Source organism: Penaeus monodon, unplaced genomic scaffold, assembly GCF_015228065.2.
Source record: "Penaeus monodon isolate SGIC_2016 unplaced genomic scaffold, NSTDA_Pmon_1 PmonScaffold_2615, whole genome shotgun sequence".
In the NCBI taxonomy this organism is placed as follows: Eukaryota; Metazoa; Arthropoda; class Malacostraca; order Decapoda; family Penaeidae; genus Penaeus; species Penaeus monodon.
This window is the reverse complement of record NW_023656529.1, coordinates 1-15,849: the sequence shown is the minus strand read 5'-3', so window position 1 is coordinate 15,849 and position 15,849 is coordinate 1. Positions and strand designations below refer to the sequence as shown.

At 46.0% G+C, this 15,849-nt stretch overlaps 1 protein-coding gene across 1 annotated transcript; it reads right to left on the bottom strand.

The window, feature by feature from the left end:
* Positions 1-3,460: 3,460 nt before the first annotated feature.
* On the bottom strand, positions 3,461-9,282 carry LOC119570409 (serine/arginine repetitive matrix protein 2-like). Its single transcript, XM_037918157.1, has 8 exons — positions 9,083-9,282; positions 8,675-8,863; positions 7,641-8,334; positions 6,741-7,466; positions 4,399-4,731; positions 4,077-4,282; positions 3,789-3,935; positions 3,461-3,656 (listed from the first exon to the last, which is right to left on the bottom strand). Exons 1-8 carry the CDS (start codon positions 9,280-9,282, stop codon positions 3,461-3,463), a joined length of 2,691 nt encoding a protein of 896 aa, XP_037774085.1.
* Between the last annotated feature and the right edge of the window lie 6,567 nt (positions 9,283-15,849).

Below are 15,849 nucleotides of genomic sequence, written 5' to 3'. Positions count from 1 at the left end.
TATGAGTATATATAATTATGTGTGTGTAGTGTGTGTGTGTGATGATGTGTGTGTGTGTCTGTGTGATGTAGCTGTCTGTATTTATATAAATATGGCGATATACTATCAAGAATATTTATATATAAATTTGATATATTAATAATATATATATATATATATACATTTTATGAATAGATATATTGATATACTATATATATATTATATATTTATTATATGGTCTATATTGTAATATGACAGTATAGCAGCACAGCGAAGGCACGCACGTACACCCACAACAGCACACATATACTGTAAGTCACTATAGTATAATATAGATAAATTAACTATATATGTTCGATAATATATCTCATAGCTATATTAATATGCCTATGTTGATGATAGGATTAGATAGATATCATAGGATAGAGAAATATGACAGATTGACACACTACGTCACACACACCACACTACACTAGGCGCACACTCTCCACCAGCGTGTCCTCATTAAGTTACGACACACACTTATCACATCACACACTAACGAAGGGAGGACACATATGAGGATATATATACCTATACTATTAATACCACAAAAATATATAGTCATATGATGTATATGAGGTTCATACTCTCCTATACTCTATATTAATATTACGTTTAAGTAATATATGATATAGCTATATATATTATATATAATAGAGGATCTGTATGTTATGGTTCGTGTGTGAGTATTTTAATAGTCTGTAGTATGGTTAATTATATATCTATGTATATATATTAGTCTGCTATTATAGTTATAAATCATATATCTTATCTCATAGTATTATAGATAACTAATAATAATAATAAAAATGAATACATATGACTTATCCAATAATAGGAAATGCTGGGGGGAGGGGTGTTGTCCCTGTGCCGCATGGGGCCCAAGCAACAGTAGGCAGGGCTGTGGGTCCTGCTTGGGAGGCGGTCAAATTGTCCGGGGCGTGCAGGATTGTATACAGAGAGTTACTCCTCGTCGCGCCTGCGCCCCGCAGGCGCCCAACCCAGCGCTATGAAGCTTGTGGGGGGGGGGGTGGGATAAGCGCTCGGGAACAAATACGCCTGCACGAGTGGATTTAGGCGTTCCACAGCCTGGCCGACCCCCTTAAATTTGTGGCTGGTTTGGGCGGGGCGGCAGAGTCATGAGGTGGCCTTCGCACCCGGAGTGACCAACTGAACCCGTAGGCATTAACCTCAGGCGGGCTTTCGCGGTATGGGCAGCTTGACACCATCGCGTCGCTTGCGGCAGGGATTAGTTCGGTTACCTCTGCTAGTCGACCAGGGATTGAATGCGACTGGAGTTGAGGTGGCATGCGTCGCTCGTTCGTTTAAGGGGAGGGTGAGAAGTACCTGGGTAGGCGGCACGCTCTATGTGGGTAGTTAACACTTTAGCTACTGTCGGGTCGACAAAATAAAAAAAAAAAAACAAAAAAAAAAAAAAGAAAAAAAAGAAAAAAAACGAATACACACCCAGGGCGTGGTGCACCACCTTTCCAGGGTGTGACATAGCTCTATCTTCCAGTCTGCTTGCAGCCTGTCGTTAGTCGAGTGTACACTCTTGGTTGATTAGTCGTATCATGTCATTGAGACTGAAGGCATTGGCTTCTTGGCTTCTCTTGTCTCTTATTGCTGTATACGCTCCGTACGCGTATGTAGGGCTGATAACTACTATGTGAAAGAGCGTTCTAGCGCTCTAATAGCTTCGCATCTGGGTCTTTAGTTACCGATTGTCCCCCCCAGCTAGTATCAGTTCCGTCCTGTGTTCTGGGCGCTTCAATGGGGCGGTATCCCGGATGTCGGCGGCTGTGTACCGAGGCTGGCTACGGAGATGTCTGTCGGCTCCCACATGCGTATGCCAGGCTTCGGGTAGCTTATTGGTCCCTAGCAGGCGAGAATTAGCTCTTGCTCCGGGACTTTGCTAGTCGTCTCAGAAAATGAGGATCTCTGCTCCTGTACCGCGCTCCAACTCGCATCGCATGGCTTTTATTTTTGTAGCAGCGATACGGATAATGTGGGCCAAGTGAGATCGACACATTATGTGTCAGCCCTATCAGTCGATGGAGTGATCCTGACAAAAGTAAACTGCATGGGTTTACACGGAGTGCTGAGTTCGTGGCACCGTACATAGGACTAGCTTGTGGGCTACCGTACACCTGCGGTCGCTTCTTCACACTCCCCGTCCGGCTCCAGTGGCCACCCCTAAGGTTGTTTGACTTGGTAGCTATGACTTAAGGGAAGGAGGGATGAGTGAGTCGTGGCCGGCTGGGTTCGCACACGGCAGCCTCTGACCGACTCACATGAAACTCTAGCAGACACTGTTACGGTATCGCTTAACCCAGTTGCTCTGTGGGAGTCATCTTCAAGGCGGCAGTAGCGATCTTCGAAGGCAGCTGCAGGAGGTGCCATTGGCGTATGCGCCAAGTACAATGGCAGAATAACCATCAATCTTTCCTGTAGGACATTAGAGGCGCTACTTGAAAGCGTGTCGCAGGCTGCTCGCTGATGAGGAATGCAATCTGGCGTCGGCTCCTATCGGTGCGTAGGGCTCGGAGCACTGCGAAGACTTGGACAAGGAACAGTTCATCAGGATGCTTGCTGAGGAGGTCGAAGGGCGCATATTCTTGGTAATATTGACCTTGCGCCCTGCTTACGGACGCAGCGTCTGAGAAAAACTGAACCCTAAGAGCCCTTCCTCGCAGATGACTGCAGTCCTAGATTCAGTCGATGGAAGCGGATCATCGGTCACAGATCATGTTGGGCGGTCGTGAAGATTGCATTGGGCTGAGTATTTGAACGAGTTGTATCGCAGGTGGAAACCTCTCCTAGACAGTTAGCTTCGGTTATCGCAGCGATGTCTCAGTTCTTTGCTCGGACCTCTATCCTCTTATCAGCCGAGGAACCTTCAGCTATGCCGGCTACATCGAGAGTTAGGCTGGTCGATTTCGCAAGGCTGAAAGTGTGTGAATAGCTGGCAGGCTATATGTGGATGATCGCCTGCTGAACCTTGCTAAAGGCTGGGGGTGAACCTATGGCTCGGGGCTCTGGCATACAGTGCCTACTGGGTGCCATGTTGGGCTAGTCTGGTACCATCCCCTGACCTGATCTGAGGGGCTGGTGCATGATGCCTCTCTCTGGAAGGGGAAAGGGGATGCGATGGGAGCTGTAGCAACTTACCGACCTATATTCGTTTGGGTATAAACATTACATGCTTGAGGCAGACATACCATTAGGGGCATAGGTTCTCGGCCCACATTCTAAAGGTTCTTCTGTGTAAACTGGATCGGGCAACCTACCTACTAAGAGGGGCACCAGAGTACCGGGTTAGGCTTAGTCTGGATTTACTCGCTGGCAAGTCCTATGCATATAGACGTATCTAGTCGCTTGGAGTATTGTGGTACAGGCGGCCGGCAGTGATGTTTGTCGTGGCTTGCTTGCAGGCCTATCATTGAGTCTCAGAGAAGGTCCGTTTGACTCGGTGGCTAGTTATCGGGAATCGCTTATGGGTGAGACTCCTGAGGCTCAATATGGGTAATTCCAACACTAGATTTTGTGCTCTGATAGGCACGGGGCCTCTATTACTGGTACTAAGAAATAGTGGGCATGTAAAGTGTTGGTGGGGGTATGTCGAAGAATTTCGCCTGTTAGATTCAGGGGTGAGGCATATGGCTGTGTGCCTTGCAGCCAACACGATTCTTCGAACACTTGTATGGTCTGGAATGAATGGGGGGCAGATACGACTATCTAGCCAAATTCAGGCAAGGAAGTCAGACCTAGTGTCTATATTAAGGTTCTCGGACGGCTTGACTTTGCCGACGGATGTTGCCATCGCTATTCTGAGTCCTTGGATCACTTGTGGGCGGCTGCTTGATGCATGTAGCAATGAGGGCGAAGGCCGTGCGCTAGGCACTAGAGGTCTCCTGATCTCAAGTACGCAAGATTCAGATTCAGGTACTTTGGGGGCCTGTTAGGGGAACCCATTTCAAGGAGGAGGGACTTCTGCGAATTCTCTATGCTTGTGCGGAGGCGGGTATGCGTTGAAGTCTGACGTAAAGTTTTACATAGCGCTTGGTAGGGCGTAGTCCGTATCTCTGGGTGTTCTAGAGACAGGAAGCTCAGGTAGGTACGATTGGTCTGGGCAAGCAGGAGCCATGACATCGATGGCTACAAGAGCGTTGGAGATGCCGGGTACCTTTATTGCAGAAGTGACCCAGCTGCAGGCAGTGTCTTCAAGGGCCCTTGATACTGGACTGCCATAGTTTTGCCTCTATGGAAGGGTGAAACTGTTAGCGGCTATCCCGTGGCTTGGATGTCTCATGCCTTGATGCCTTAATTGTAATCAAGTCCCTTCGCCGGATGGCATGGGGTAACAGTTGGCAGTACCCCACTAGTGTCCAACTCGGCGGGTTGCAGCCGTGAGTACTGGCAGGGGGGACCTGTTAGGCTCCTTGGCATAATCTCGGGAATCGCGTCCAACTCAGTGGCTTGTATATGAGGTGCCACACTAGCTCCGTCCTCCCCTATGGGACGACCGCTGCCCATCAGGTTGTCTCTCTGCGAGACAACGCCTGGGTAGGTAGACCTATGGGACTCTCTACGGAGATCATGGCTTGGGCTATGCTCGAGCGAGGGCCCTGTCGCGAATGAGGAAGCTAGAGATGGGCCGTGTGCCTGGCTGGATGACTGCGCCTGGTCTGTTACAGCGATCGCTCGGTGCTAGGAAGCGGAAGTAGGGTTGGATGGAGGCGCCGATGCGCCCCTCGTCGCGTTATCGCCTGCTCTGATGATGATGATGATATATATATATATTAATTCTATAATAATAGTATAGTTAGTAGATTGATGTAATATCTACTCAATGAGTTATAGTATGATAATAGATGTATATACCTACTATATATATATATACACTGTAAGTGTGTAGTGTGTGTGTCTATATGTCTGTATATATTGTGTGTGTGTGTGTGAATGTTGTAGTGTGTGTGTGTACATACTAACTTTAAGATGGTATAATTATTTATACTATGAATATATGATATCTAGAATACTACTACTATATTGGAGGATTATCGCTACTGAGTATCCTTCTATAAGTATATGAGTATATATGTATAGGTATATATCTTAGCCATCTCAAGTGAATCTATACTAACACTAATATATATATTATCTCTAAATATAACTTATACGTATATTCATACGAATATTCTATCACTCTCATATGATATATATGATACATACATCTGTATATAATGTAAGAAACGTGGTGTATATATAGTCTATAATATAAGGTATGATTAGCTTAATATATAATCTTGATAGTATAGGTAACTATAACTTACTTTATATACTATATATTAGGATTACTACAGTAGAGAGTGAGTAGATGCAGGAGAGAGAGCAGGAGTAGAGAGAGAGAGTAGGACAGGATAGGATAGATAGATAGTATATGATAAATATTAGATTAATATAGATATATATGATATGTATGTGAATTAGCATATGAATGCATATGGCTATGGGCATGCGGGACAGGTATCGTGATATGGCTAATTGATACTATTTCTTTTCTACTATATTCTATATTAAAGGCGCGGTGGCCGAGTAGTTAGAATCTATCGGACTCAAGACTGTCCTGCGATCGGTAATCTGAGTTCGTTGTTTCGAGTCATCCCGGCCGAACGCGTTGTTCCTTTTGCTTTGGCAAGGGAACTCTGCACCTCGAATTGCCTCGTCTTAAGCCTATTGAGTGGCCATGCCGAGTGCTGTCAGCAAGTCGGTCGGATAATAGAGATAATGTATCTTCACTCTAAAAAGTATTCGGTGCTACTCTCTTGTGGAAAGGAACTGGGGATGCGCTTCCTAGCCGTGTGCACGTACCTCCCTTCCGTAAGAGCATATCACAACAGTGAAAACTAGCAATTAACTGGTATTCATGCTAGTGATGCCCCGCGGGGCGGCTGTTCAACATAGACCTTAAAGCCGTTAATAGTAAAAATAAAAAAAGATGTATGTGATGTATATCTAGTTTTATGAATTTATTGATATCTATCTATTCTATCTATCATCTTCTTATATGCTGCTCTCTATTAATATATAGTATTTCACACGTAGTGGTTCATAAATGATAAGAGGCACACACCACTACACAGCGACATTCACAAATACCCCCCCCCCCCCAACACAAACACACCAACTAAACAACACACGACAATCACACACAGTCAGTCAACATCTACCACTTCGGTCTCATCACTATGCGATCACACACGTATACTGATCACACAGCACATCCATACACACATATATATATATATTATATGTATATACTATTAATATATATATATATAATATATAAATAGTATTGTGATTATATATTTATTTAGTTATTTACTTTATCATTATTATATATATTGTTTATTAGATATAACATAGCATACCAGATACATATACTACATATATCTATATAATTAATATATTTAGTATATGTGTAGGTATATATATATATATTATCTATATATAATAGATTATACTATATAGTTATAACTAGTATAATGATGCTTACGATCTCCCGATTTATGAGCTATGCTGTAAGTCGCAGAGTTCTGGATCTATAAGATTCTCTCTGTCTTTTCATCAAGAATGTGTGACCATCAACACTCGTGTGAGGACTTCTCGGCCATTTTCCCGCTTATGCTCCTCTATACTCATTCTCGCCGAAGTACGGAGCAGAGAGAGAAGGCGGTCTTCGGTATGGTCTGGGTTGCCTTCGGGATTAGGTCATTGGTTTCCTCGGGACTGGGCTTGTTCCTTGGGCTGGGATTGTATATTGGTGTGCATTGGGAACTAAACTTATTCCTTCTCGTCGGATTGTGTCTGGCTTCCAGTCGGAATTGGTCTTTCTTTCCTCTCGGAGTTGTTTCTGTTCCTTCGGGTGGATGGTCATGTTCTCCTGGGGATTGGTCTGGCTCGCAGTCTTCGAGAGTTGTCTGTTCTCCGGGATTGGTCTGTTCCTCGCGGAGTTGTCTGTTCCTCATGTCGTCCCGGGATTGGTCTGTTCCTTCCGGTATTGGTCTGCTCCTTCTCCTCCGGGGAGGTTGGTCTGTTCGCTTCCACACGGGGATGGTGGCTGCTCCTACCGGAGTTGGGTCTGTTCGGCTCCGGGATTGGTCGTGTTCCGCGGGACTGGGTTCTGGCTCCTCCGAGTTGGTCTGTTCCGCTCGTGGATTGGTCTTTTCGCTCTTGACGGAGTTGGTGCTGATTTCTCGCGGGATTGTCTGTTCCTCGGGATTGGTCTGCTCCACCGGAGTTGGTCTTGTTCCTCCGGGATTGTCTGTGCTGTCCTCCGGGTTGTGTCTGTCCTCCGGGATTGGTCTGTTCGCTCCCGAGGGGATGGGTCTGCATCCTCCGAGTTGGTCTGTTCGCTTTCGGGCTGCTCTCGCGGGATTGGTCTGCTATGCGCTCCGGAGTTGTCTGATTCGCATTCGGGATTGGTCTGCTCCTCCGGTTGTCTGTTTCCTCCTGGGTATTGGTCTGCTTCCTCAGGATTGGGTCTGCTCCTTCCTAGTTGGTTTCTGTTCCTCCGGATTGTCTGTTCGGCTTCCCGGATTATGTGGTCTGCTCACTCGGTAGTTGGTCTGTTCCTCCGGGATTGGTCTGTTGCCTCGGATTGGTCTGACTACCTCCGGAGATTGTTCTGTTCCTCCGGATTGGTCTGCTGCCTCCGAGTTGGGCTGTTCCTCCGGGTATTGGGGTGCTTTCTCTCCTGTAATGGTCCTGTTCTCCGAGATATTGTGTCTGTTCGCTCCGAGGTTGTGTCTGTTCGCTTTCTGGGATGGGTCTTGCTCGCTCCGAGTTGGTCTGTTCCTCGCGGATTGGGCTGGCTCCTCCGGAGTTGTTCTGTTCCTCCGGGGATTGGGTCTGCTGCTCTCCGGTAGTTGGTCTGTTCCTCCGGGATACGGTCTGCTCCTCGTTGTTAGTTGTTCTGGTTCCTCCGGATAGGGTCTGCTGCTGCCCGATTGGTGCTTTCTTCCGGGTATATGGATGCTGGCTTGCCTCCGGGTATTGTCTGTTGCCTGCCCGGGTATTGGTCTGTTCCTTCGGATTGGTCTGCTCGCTTCTCCGGGGATGTTTGGTCTGTTCCTACCGGATTTGTCTACCCTGCTCACTCCGGGATGGTCTGTGGCTTCCTTCGGGATTTGTTCTTTCTTCCCGGTAGCTATTGGTGCTGCTGCCTCCGGAGATTGGTCTGTTCCTGCGCGCGTGGGATTGGTCTGTTCCTCCGGGATTGAGTCTGTTTCCTCCGGGATTGGTCTGTTCCTATCGGATTAGTGAACGAAGCACTTCTCCCCTCCGGAGTTGGTCTGTTCCTCGCGGTATGGGTCTGCTCCTTGCCGGAGGTTGGTCTGTGTATCCTCCGGGATTTAGGTCTGCTCGCTCTCGTAAGTTGTCTGTTCCTCAGGATTTGGTCTGTTCTCCGTAGAAGTGGGTCTGTTCCTCGGGATTGTCTGCTCCTCCGGAGTGGTCTGTTCCTCCGGGATAGTTCTGCTCCTCCGTAGGTTGTTTGTTTGGTCTGTTCCTCCACACACATGGGGATTGGAGGGGGGGGGGCTGTTCCTCACGGAGTTGGTCTTTCCTCCGGGATGGGGTCGGTTCCTACGTTGACTTGGTCTGCTCCTGCCGGAGTTGGTCTGTTCGGGCTCTGGGATTGGTCTGCTTCTCCGGGATTGGTCTTCTTGTCCTCCGGACGTTGGTTCTGCTGCCTTCCGGATTGGTCTGCTCCTTCGGGATTGGGTCTAGATTATACGATTTCGGCTCCGAGTTGGTTCTGTTCCTCCGGGTATGGTTACTGTTCCATGCGGATTGGTCTTATTATCGCTCGCGTTTAGTTGGTCGTTCTACCGGGATAGGTCTGTGCTCCTCCAGCTGGGGAAGAAGGAGGGTGGAGTTGTCTGTTCCGTGCCGGATTAGTCTTGTTCTCCGGGATTGGTCTGCTCCTCTCGAGTTGGTTATGTTCGCTTCGCGGGGATTCGTCTGTTCCTAGCAAAGTATTGGTCTGCTCGCTGACCGGAGTTGGTGCTGTTCGCTGTCCGGGATTGGTCTGTTCCTCTCGGATTGGTCTGCTCCTTCCGGATTTGGTCTGTTCTCACGGATTGGTCTCGCTCCATCAAAGCGGTATTGGTCTGCGCTCCTGTCGGGATTGTCTGTTCGCTCTGGATAGGTCTGTTCGCATCCGGGTATTGTCATGTTCATCTGGATTGAGGTCATTTGAACCTCCTCCGGAGTTGGTCTGATTCTGGCCGGGTATTAGTCTGGGCTCCTCCTGGAGTTGGTCCGTGGTTCCTCCGGGATGGGTCTTGCTCTCTGGCCGGAGTTGGTCTGTTCCTTCTCGTGATCAGGTTCTGCTGCGCTCTCGGAGTTGTTCTGTTCCTCTCGTTGATTGTCTGTTGCCTCCGGTATTGGTCTGGCTCCTGCAGTTGGTCTGTTCTTCCTCCGGGATAGGGTCTGCTCCTCCACGGAGCTTTGGTCTGTTCTACCGGGTATTGGTCTGTTCGCTCCGGGATTGGTCTGCTGCCTCCTGGAGTTGGTTCTGTTCGGCTCGTCGGGTTGGTGGCTGCTCCTCCGGGATTGGTCTGCATCTTCGGGATTTGGTCCACGGGTGCCTCTGGGATTGGTCTGTGTCTTCTCGCGGTGTTGTCTGTTCCTCCCGGATTGGTGCTGTTCGCTGCCAGGGAGCTTGGTCTGTTCCTCCAGACGATTGGTCCTGCTCGCTCGACGGAGTTGTCTGTTCGCTGACCGGAATAGTGTCTGTTCCTCTCGGATGGTCTCGCCTCCTACCGGGGTTGGTCTGTTCTTCGCGTGATTGGTGGCTGTTCCTCCGGATGGTCTGGTCTCCTCCCTGGAGGAGGGGGAGGTGGTCTGTTCGCTCCGGGATTGGTCTGTTCCATCTCTTGGGATGTCTAGCTCCTCCTGGAGTTTGGTTCATTTCTCTGCCGGGATGGTCATTGCTGCCTGCCGGGAATTGGTGCTGGCTGCCTTCGGATGGTGCTGTTCCTCTAGGGATTGTTGTCCTCCGTATTTGTCTGTTCCAGTCGGGAATTGGTCTTTCCTTCCGAGTTGGTTTGTGAGGGGTGGTGTGTGGGGGGTGTTCCTCGCGGGTATAATGTTCTGCTCCTCTCGAGTTGGTCTTTCCTCAGGAGATTGGTGTCTGTTCCTGCGATTGGTCTGTTCTCCGGGATTGTCTGTTTCCGGCGCTGGATTGTTCTGTTGCTCCTGGATTGATTCTGTTTCTACCTGTATTGGTCCTGTGCCCTCCGGGATTGGTCTTGTTCCTCCGGATTGGTCTGTTCCTCCGGGGTGGTCTGTCTTTCAGTGATTGATCTACTCTTCATGTTATGAGTCTTTTTGCGGGGGTATTGTTTTTTTTTAAAGTGAGGATTGATCTCTTCCTCCGGGATATGTTCTGTTGCTTCCGGATTGGTCTATTCGCTCTGGTAATGAGTCTGTTTCTTCCTTCGGGTGGTTCTGTTCATCAGTGACTGGTCTGTTATTCGGATTGAGTCTGTTTCCTTTAGTATTGGTCCTGTTCCTTCGGGGGATTTACTCTGTTCTCTACCTGAGGATGTAGTCTGTTTCCTCAGGATCGCATCTGTTCGGTCTATCGGGGATGGGTGCTGTTCTTCGGGATTTGGTCTGTTCCTTCGGATTGTCTGTCTTCGGATTTGTCTGTTCCTTCGGGATTGTCTGTTACCTCCGGATTGGTCTGTTTCTCTGCGGTATAATGACTGTTCCTTCGGATGGCTGTTCTCTGCTGTGGGGGTGTCGCGTGATTGGTCTGTTCTTCGGGATGATGCTGTGTCGCGTTCGGGATTACTCTTTACCTCAGGATGAGTCTGTGCCTTCAGGGATGCATCTGTTCTGTCGGGATGGGTCTGTTGCTCTGCGTGATTGGTCTGTTCCTTCGTTCGGGATGAGTCTGTTCCTTCCGTTATGATTCTGTTCCTTCGGGATGGCGTCTGTTCCTATTGGGTTGTGTTGGGAACTTCGGGTGATCTGTTTCTCCGGTTGTCTGTTCCTTCGGGATGCGTCTGTTGCCATTTACCGTACGGCGGATCTGTCTGTTCCTCTAAAGGGATGAGTCTGTTCTTATGGATTTGTTGCTTATTCCTTCTGGCTGGGTCTGTTCCTTCGGGATTGTCTGTTCTTCAGTGCTTGGTCTGTTCGCTCCGGGATTGGTCTGTTCTTCTTTCGGGTATGGTCTGTCTGACGTCCGGAAGCGCCTATGGATGCTGTTTGCCATCCGAGGAGGACGCATATAGGGATCAGGCTGGCTTAGGGGTCGATTCGCTAAAATCCATGGCCACTCAAGTTTGATTTTATGAAATCAGAGTGGGTATTTCAAAGAATGAAAGAAGAGGGGGAAGCTAGTAGAAGTCAAGACATTAAAGATATCAACCAGAAGGAAGTTGGATGATTTTTATTTTTTAGAGTAGTCCTTCACAGTCCATCTGACGGACAAGCTCCGCGCGATTGAATAAGGTCATGATTGCAGTCCGCGAGGTTGACGACGCTGGCTCTCGTCTCTCATCTCTCTATCTTCAATCTTCTCTCTCGTTTGGATGTCTCGTTCATCTCTCCTCTTAAGTCGCCACTCGTGTTTCTCTCTCTCGCGACCCTCATCTCTTTCTGCGCGTCTCTCGTCTCTTGCTTTCTATGAGGCATCTCTCTTACCCGTCCTATTCTCGCTAGTATTTTTTGGCCTCATCTGCTCGCTTTATTGCACCTCTTTTTGCTCAAAAAAACTTTTGTCCTGCGTTGGATGCTTCCAAATTCTATATTTACTCCTACTCGTCTTGAAGCTGCTTGGGCGTGAAATCGACCCCGGTCGTAGTCTCTTGGTGGGCGCCCCTTCTCTCCCGTGCAGGCTAGCCCAGCCTTCAAGTCGTCACGCCCGCGTCTCTCTCGCCGGAGGCTCTGCGTCCGCGCGAGGCGATCCCCCCGCAGGATGAATGAGAAGTGCGATGACGTGCTACGTTGACATTGTTACCGGTCGAGCTCAGTAGATATTAAGTCGGATACATATAGCCTAAAATACATACTCAGAGCTAGTAGGGGAGGGTCTGGGGATTTCGCGCGGAGTCGCGCTATTGAGACGGCTTCATTTATCATTATTTGTCTCTTTCATTTATGTTAGACTTAACTGCCTTCTGTCACTATCGCTGGCGATAATTGTCGATATGCTGTTACTTTGAGTATTGTTCTTTTTGTTGAAGTTTGCGTGCGCGTGTCTACCGATCCTAGCCATTCATTATGATATTATATTTCTATAAATATTATTATATATATAATATATATATAATTATATATATATATATATATTATATATGATTATATATATTAGTATCATATCAATTCTCTAATATGGGCATACTCTAATCTTGATCGATGCACGGACATCTGCTATCAACGATTTATTCTGGCTAGCGCTCCCTTGAGCTTAGTAAGTAACAGGAGTATGAATTATGTCAACATGATTATTATCATCCGTTAATTAAGATAAGCTAATTTGGTATCTCAGTGTCGTGCATTTATAATTAAAGTGTATCTTAATGATGAACTCTCACCGAGACGCTTTGAGCTAAGTTCGCTTGAAAGTCTTATAGATTTAAAAAAGGAGTACTTGAATGATCTACATATTCCTCGTGATCTGACATCGGGACCCGAAAGGACAGACTTTGGAAAATCATCACAGACACACACAGCACGCAATCACACACCACTACACACACACGCGCGCGCATCTACACCTACGCACTCAAACACACATCACACACTAACACAGCACACACCACCACACTTCACACACAGCACATTGCATCCACTACTAGCACATATATATAATATATATATAATATATATAGGCTATATAATATATTTAGTATTATATATATATCATTATGGTGTGTGTGTGTGTGTGTGTGTTTGTGTGTGTGTGTGCTGTGACGTGGCGTGTGCTGTGTGTTGTTTGTGTGTGTGTGTGTTTGTGCTTGTGTGTGTTCTGTAGCGTCGTGTGTGTGTGTATATATATTTATACATATATATATGTGTGTATTTAATGTTTATGTTTTTTTTGGTTTGTGCTATTCCTATTTCGTTACAGAGCGTCTGTCATTTACGCGCATGACCTCTTTTCATTTTCCTTACGTTCCACGTTTCGCGATTTTAATGTGTTTCTTTTAATTGGACATGTTAGTGGCGACAGGTTGCGATTCTGTCTCAGCACGCTCTTTATACATACATTGCTGAAACAATATGTAGAGTGTAGGGCTCTGAAGAGATTTTTGAGAGGGACCTGTAGATGTTTGAAGCTATACTAAAATTTATCAAATCTAAGGTAGAAGGCGCACCGAGATATAGTTTTAATTGCCAGCAGTATGATATACTATGTTAGCAATCAATGGAATGGTTGTGGAGAATGTGAGGGAGGTACAAACATGTCGTTGGAGCTGTTTAACTAATATATATGATGATTCACGCGGAGATAAAAGAAATTGCCTTATTAGCGTCAAAACGCCAAACCAGTTGCTCTCGAATACAATCTGAAGACCGAAGCATTACGGGCTTTATCGGAGCATAACTGATGTATTGATCTTCATTAGTTTTGCGCCAATTGGCACTCATATGGATCGGAGTATTGTGGTGCTGAGTAAGATGGGTCAGAAAAAAGATAATCGTTTTGAAATGTGGTGTTGAGCGGACGGAGTACTACGTATTAAGCTGACAGAAGATACTAAAACGAATGATGTAAGTTCTGATAAAAATGGAATTGTAAGACGCTGCGCTGTTGGACATGTATGAACAAAACGGAAATTAAAGTTTACATATGTCATGTGATTAGATAGTAAAAGTATTGAGATAAAACTTGAATTGACTAGGGATGGTGTACAGGAAACGAGAGGAGAGAGGGCCAACGCGAAGACAAGACTGAGCGAGACTAACATTAAAGATATTTGGCGGGTTGTCGTATGAGTACGAAGTGTGAGAGAGAAAAGGGCGCAAGAGATCGGTATTGAGTGGTCGAAGGAATGGTGGAGGAGTTGTCCACGTCTGCTGCAAAACATGACGCATGTATCCGTTAGTTGAATGATTATACAACTGCAAATGAACAGGCCTTGACGGATAGAATCGGAATGCGTAACTAGGAGACGTACCTAGCATCATCAACGTAGAGGAAGATAAAAAGAGCAGCTTAAAGGCATGGAAAGAGGGGAAAACAATTGTGGGGGGTAGAGATGGATATTAGTATAGGAGACCTATAATAGTTTTATGTCAGGAGATTGTATACAGTGAGTAGCCAATATTTTGTAACAAATGGGCCTTATTCAGCTGCGGGTGAAAACTCTCGAAAGCCTGGAAAAATGCATCAATTATTTTGATACATAAAAAAGGGGACAGAAGGATCTAAAAAAACTACCGACCAATAAGACTCTGCAGAGATACAGCAGTACTAGAAGCTATCCGAAACAGGGAGTAGAGGAGGTATATTGTAATATACTGGAAGATATATACAAAGATGGGACCGAACCATCAAGCTCCACACGGAAACCGTCAAAATGCCAATTAAAAAAGGTGTTAGACAGGGCGATACCATTTCACACAGAACTGTTTACAGCTTGTCTTGTGGAAATATTAAAAAAGCTAGAGTGGAATGGAAACGATATCAAGATAGGAGACGAATATCTAAACAATCTAAGATTTGCAGATGATATATTGTTCTCTTCAGTGAATCTGCAAATGAAATGCAGCAACTAATAAATGATCTGAATAGAGAAAGTCTGAAAATCGGACTTCGGATGAACAAAAAAAGACTAAGATCATGTTCAACAGTAGAGTTCAGTTCGAACAGATACAAGTACAAAGCAAAGCGCTAGAGGTAGTGGACAACTCATACAGACAAACACATCTAGCAAAGAGGAAATTAAGCGACGCATCAGTCTAGGCAGGAGCGCCAGTAGCATACTAAGAGGCAACCTTACCATTATTTTTAAAAAGAAAAATCTTTAACCAATGTGTCCTACCAGTTATGACCTATGGATCAGAAACATGGACTACAACCAAATTACTGAAGAGGAAACTAATAAGTGCCCAGAGAGGGATGGAGAGATTGATGCTGGGAATTAGCCTAAGAGATCGGATGAGGGCGACGTGGATCAGGGAACAGACAACAGTAGAAGATATACTTGTGTGCATTAAAAGAAAAAATGGCAATGGGCAGGTCATATATATATCGGAGACAGGACAGCAGATGGACAAAGAAAGTAACAGATTAGGTTATAGACAATATAAAGAGACCAAGGGCCAGATCAGTGACAAGATGGCGTGACAAAATAACGAAATTTGGGGGCCGAGATTGGAAACAAAAAACACAAGACAGACAAAGTGGGGAAAGATTGGGAGAGGCCTACGTCCGCAGTGGACGACTCAGGTTGATGATGATGATGATTTCATATATACATATATACACAAACACAGTAACGTGTACACAAAGATGAAAAGGAAAACAGCCACAGTAATAAACGTTTCGAACTCTTCACGAGTTCTTCTTCAGACAAATAAACCATTTCAGTTTATTCGTCTGAAGAGGAACCCGTGAAGAGTTCGAAACGTCACGATTTAGTTTCATTTCTTGCTGTGGCTATTTTCTTTTACACACACACACATAACACACACACACACACAGCACACACACACACACACACACACACACACACACATTATATATATATATTATATATATATATGATATAATAGTATTTATATTATTTTGTGTGTGTG

Bases quoted from the DNA above. Each gene is read 5' to 3' on its own strand.
- LOC119570409 (XM_037918157.1), bottom strand. From the start codon at position 9,282: ATGACCTCAATCCAGATGAACATGACAATACCCGGATGCGAACAGACC. The intron at 8,335-8,674 runs GTAGGAACCGAC...CTAATCCGATAG, and splicing joins CAGGAGCAGACCAAGTCAAC to GAACAGACCAATCCCGGAGG. The intron at 4,283-4,398 runs GTACTGCCAACT...ACCCTTCCATAG, and splicing joins CCGAGTTGGACACTAGTGGG to AGGCAAAACTATGGCAGTCC.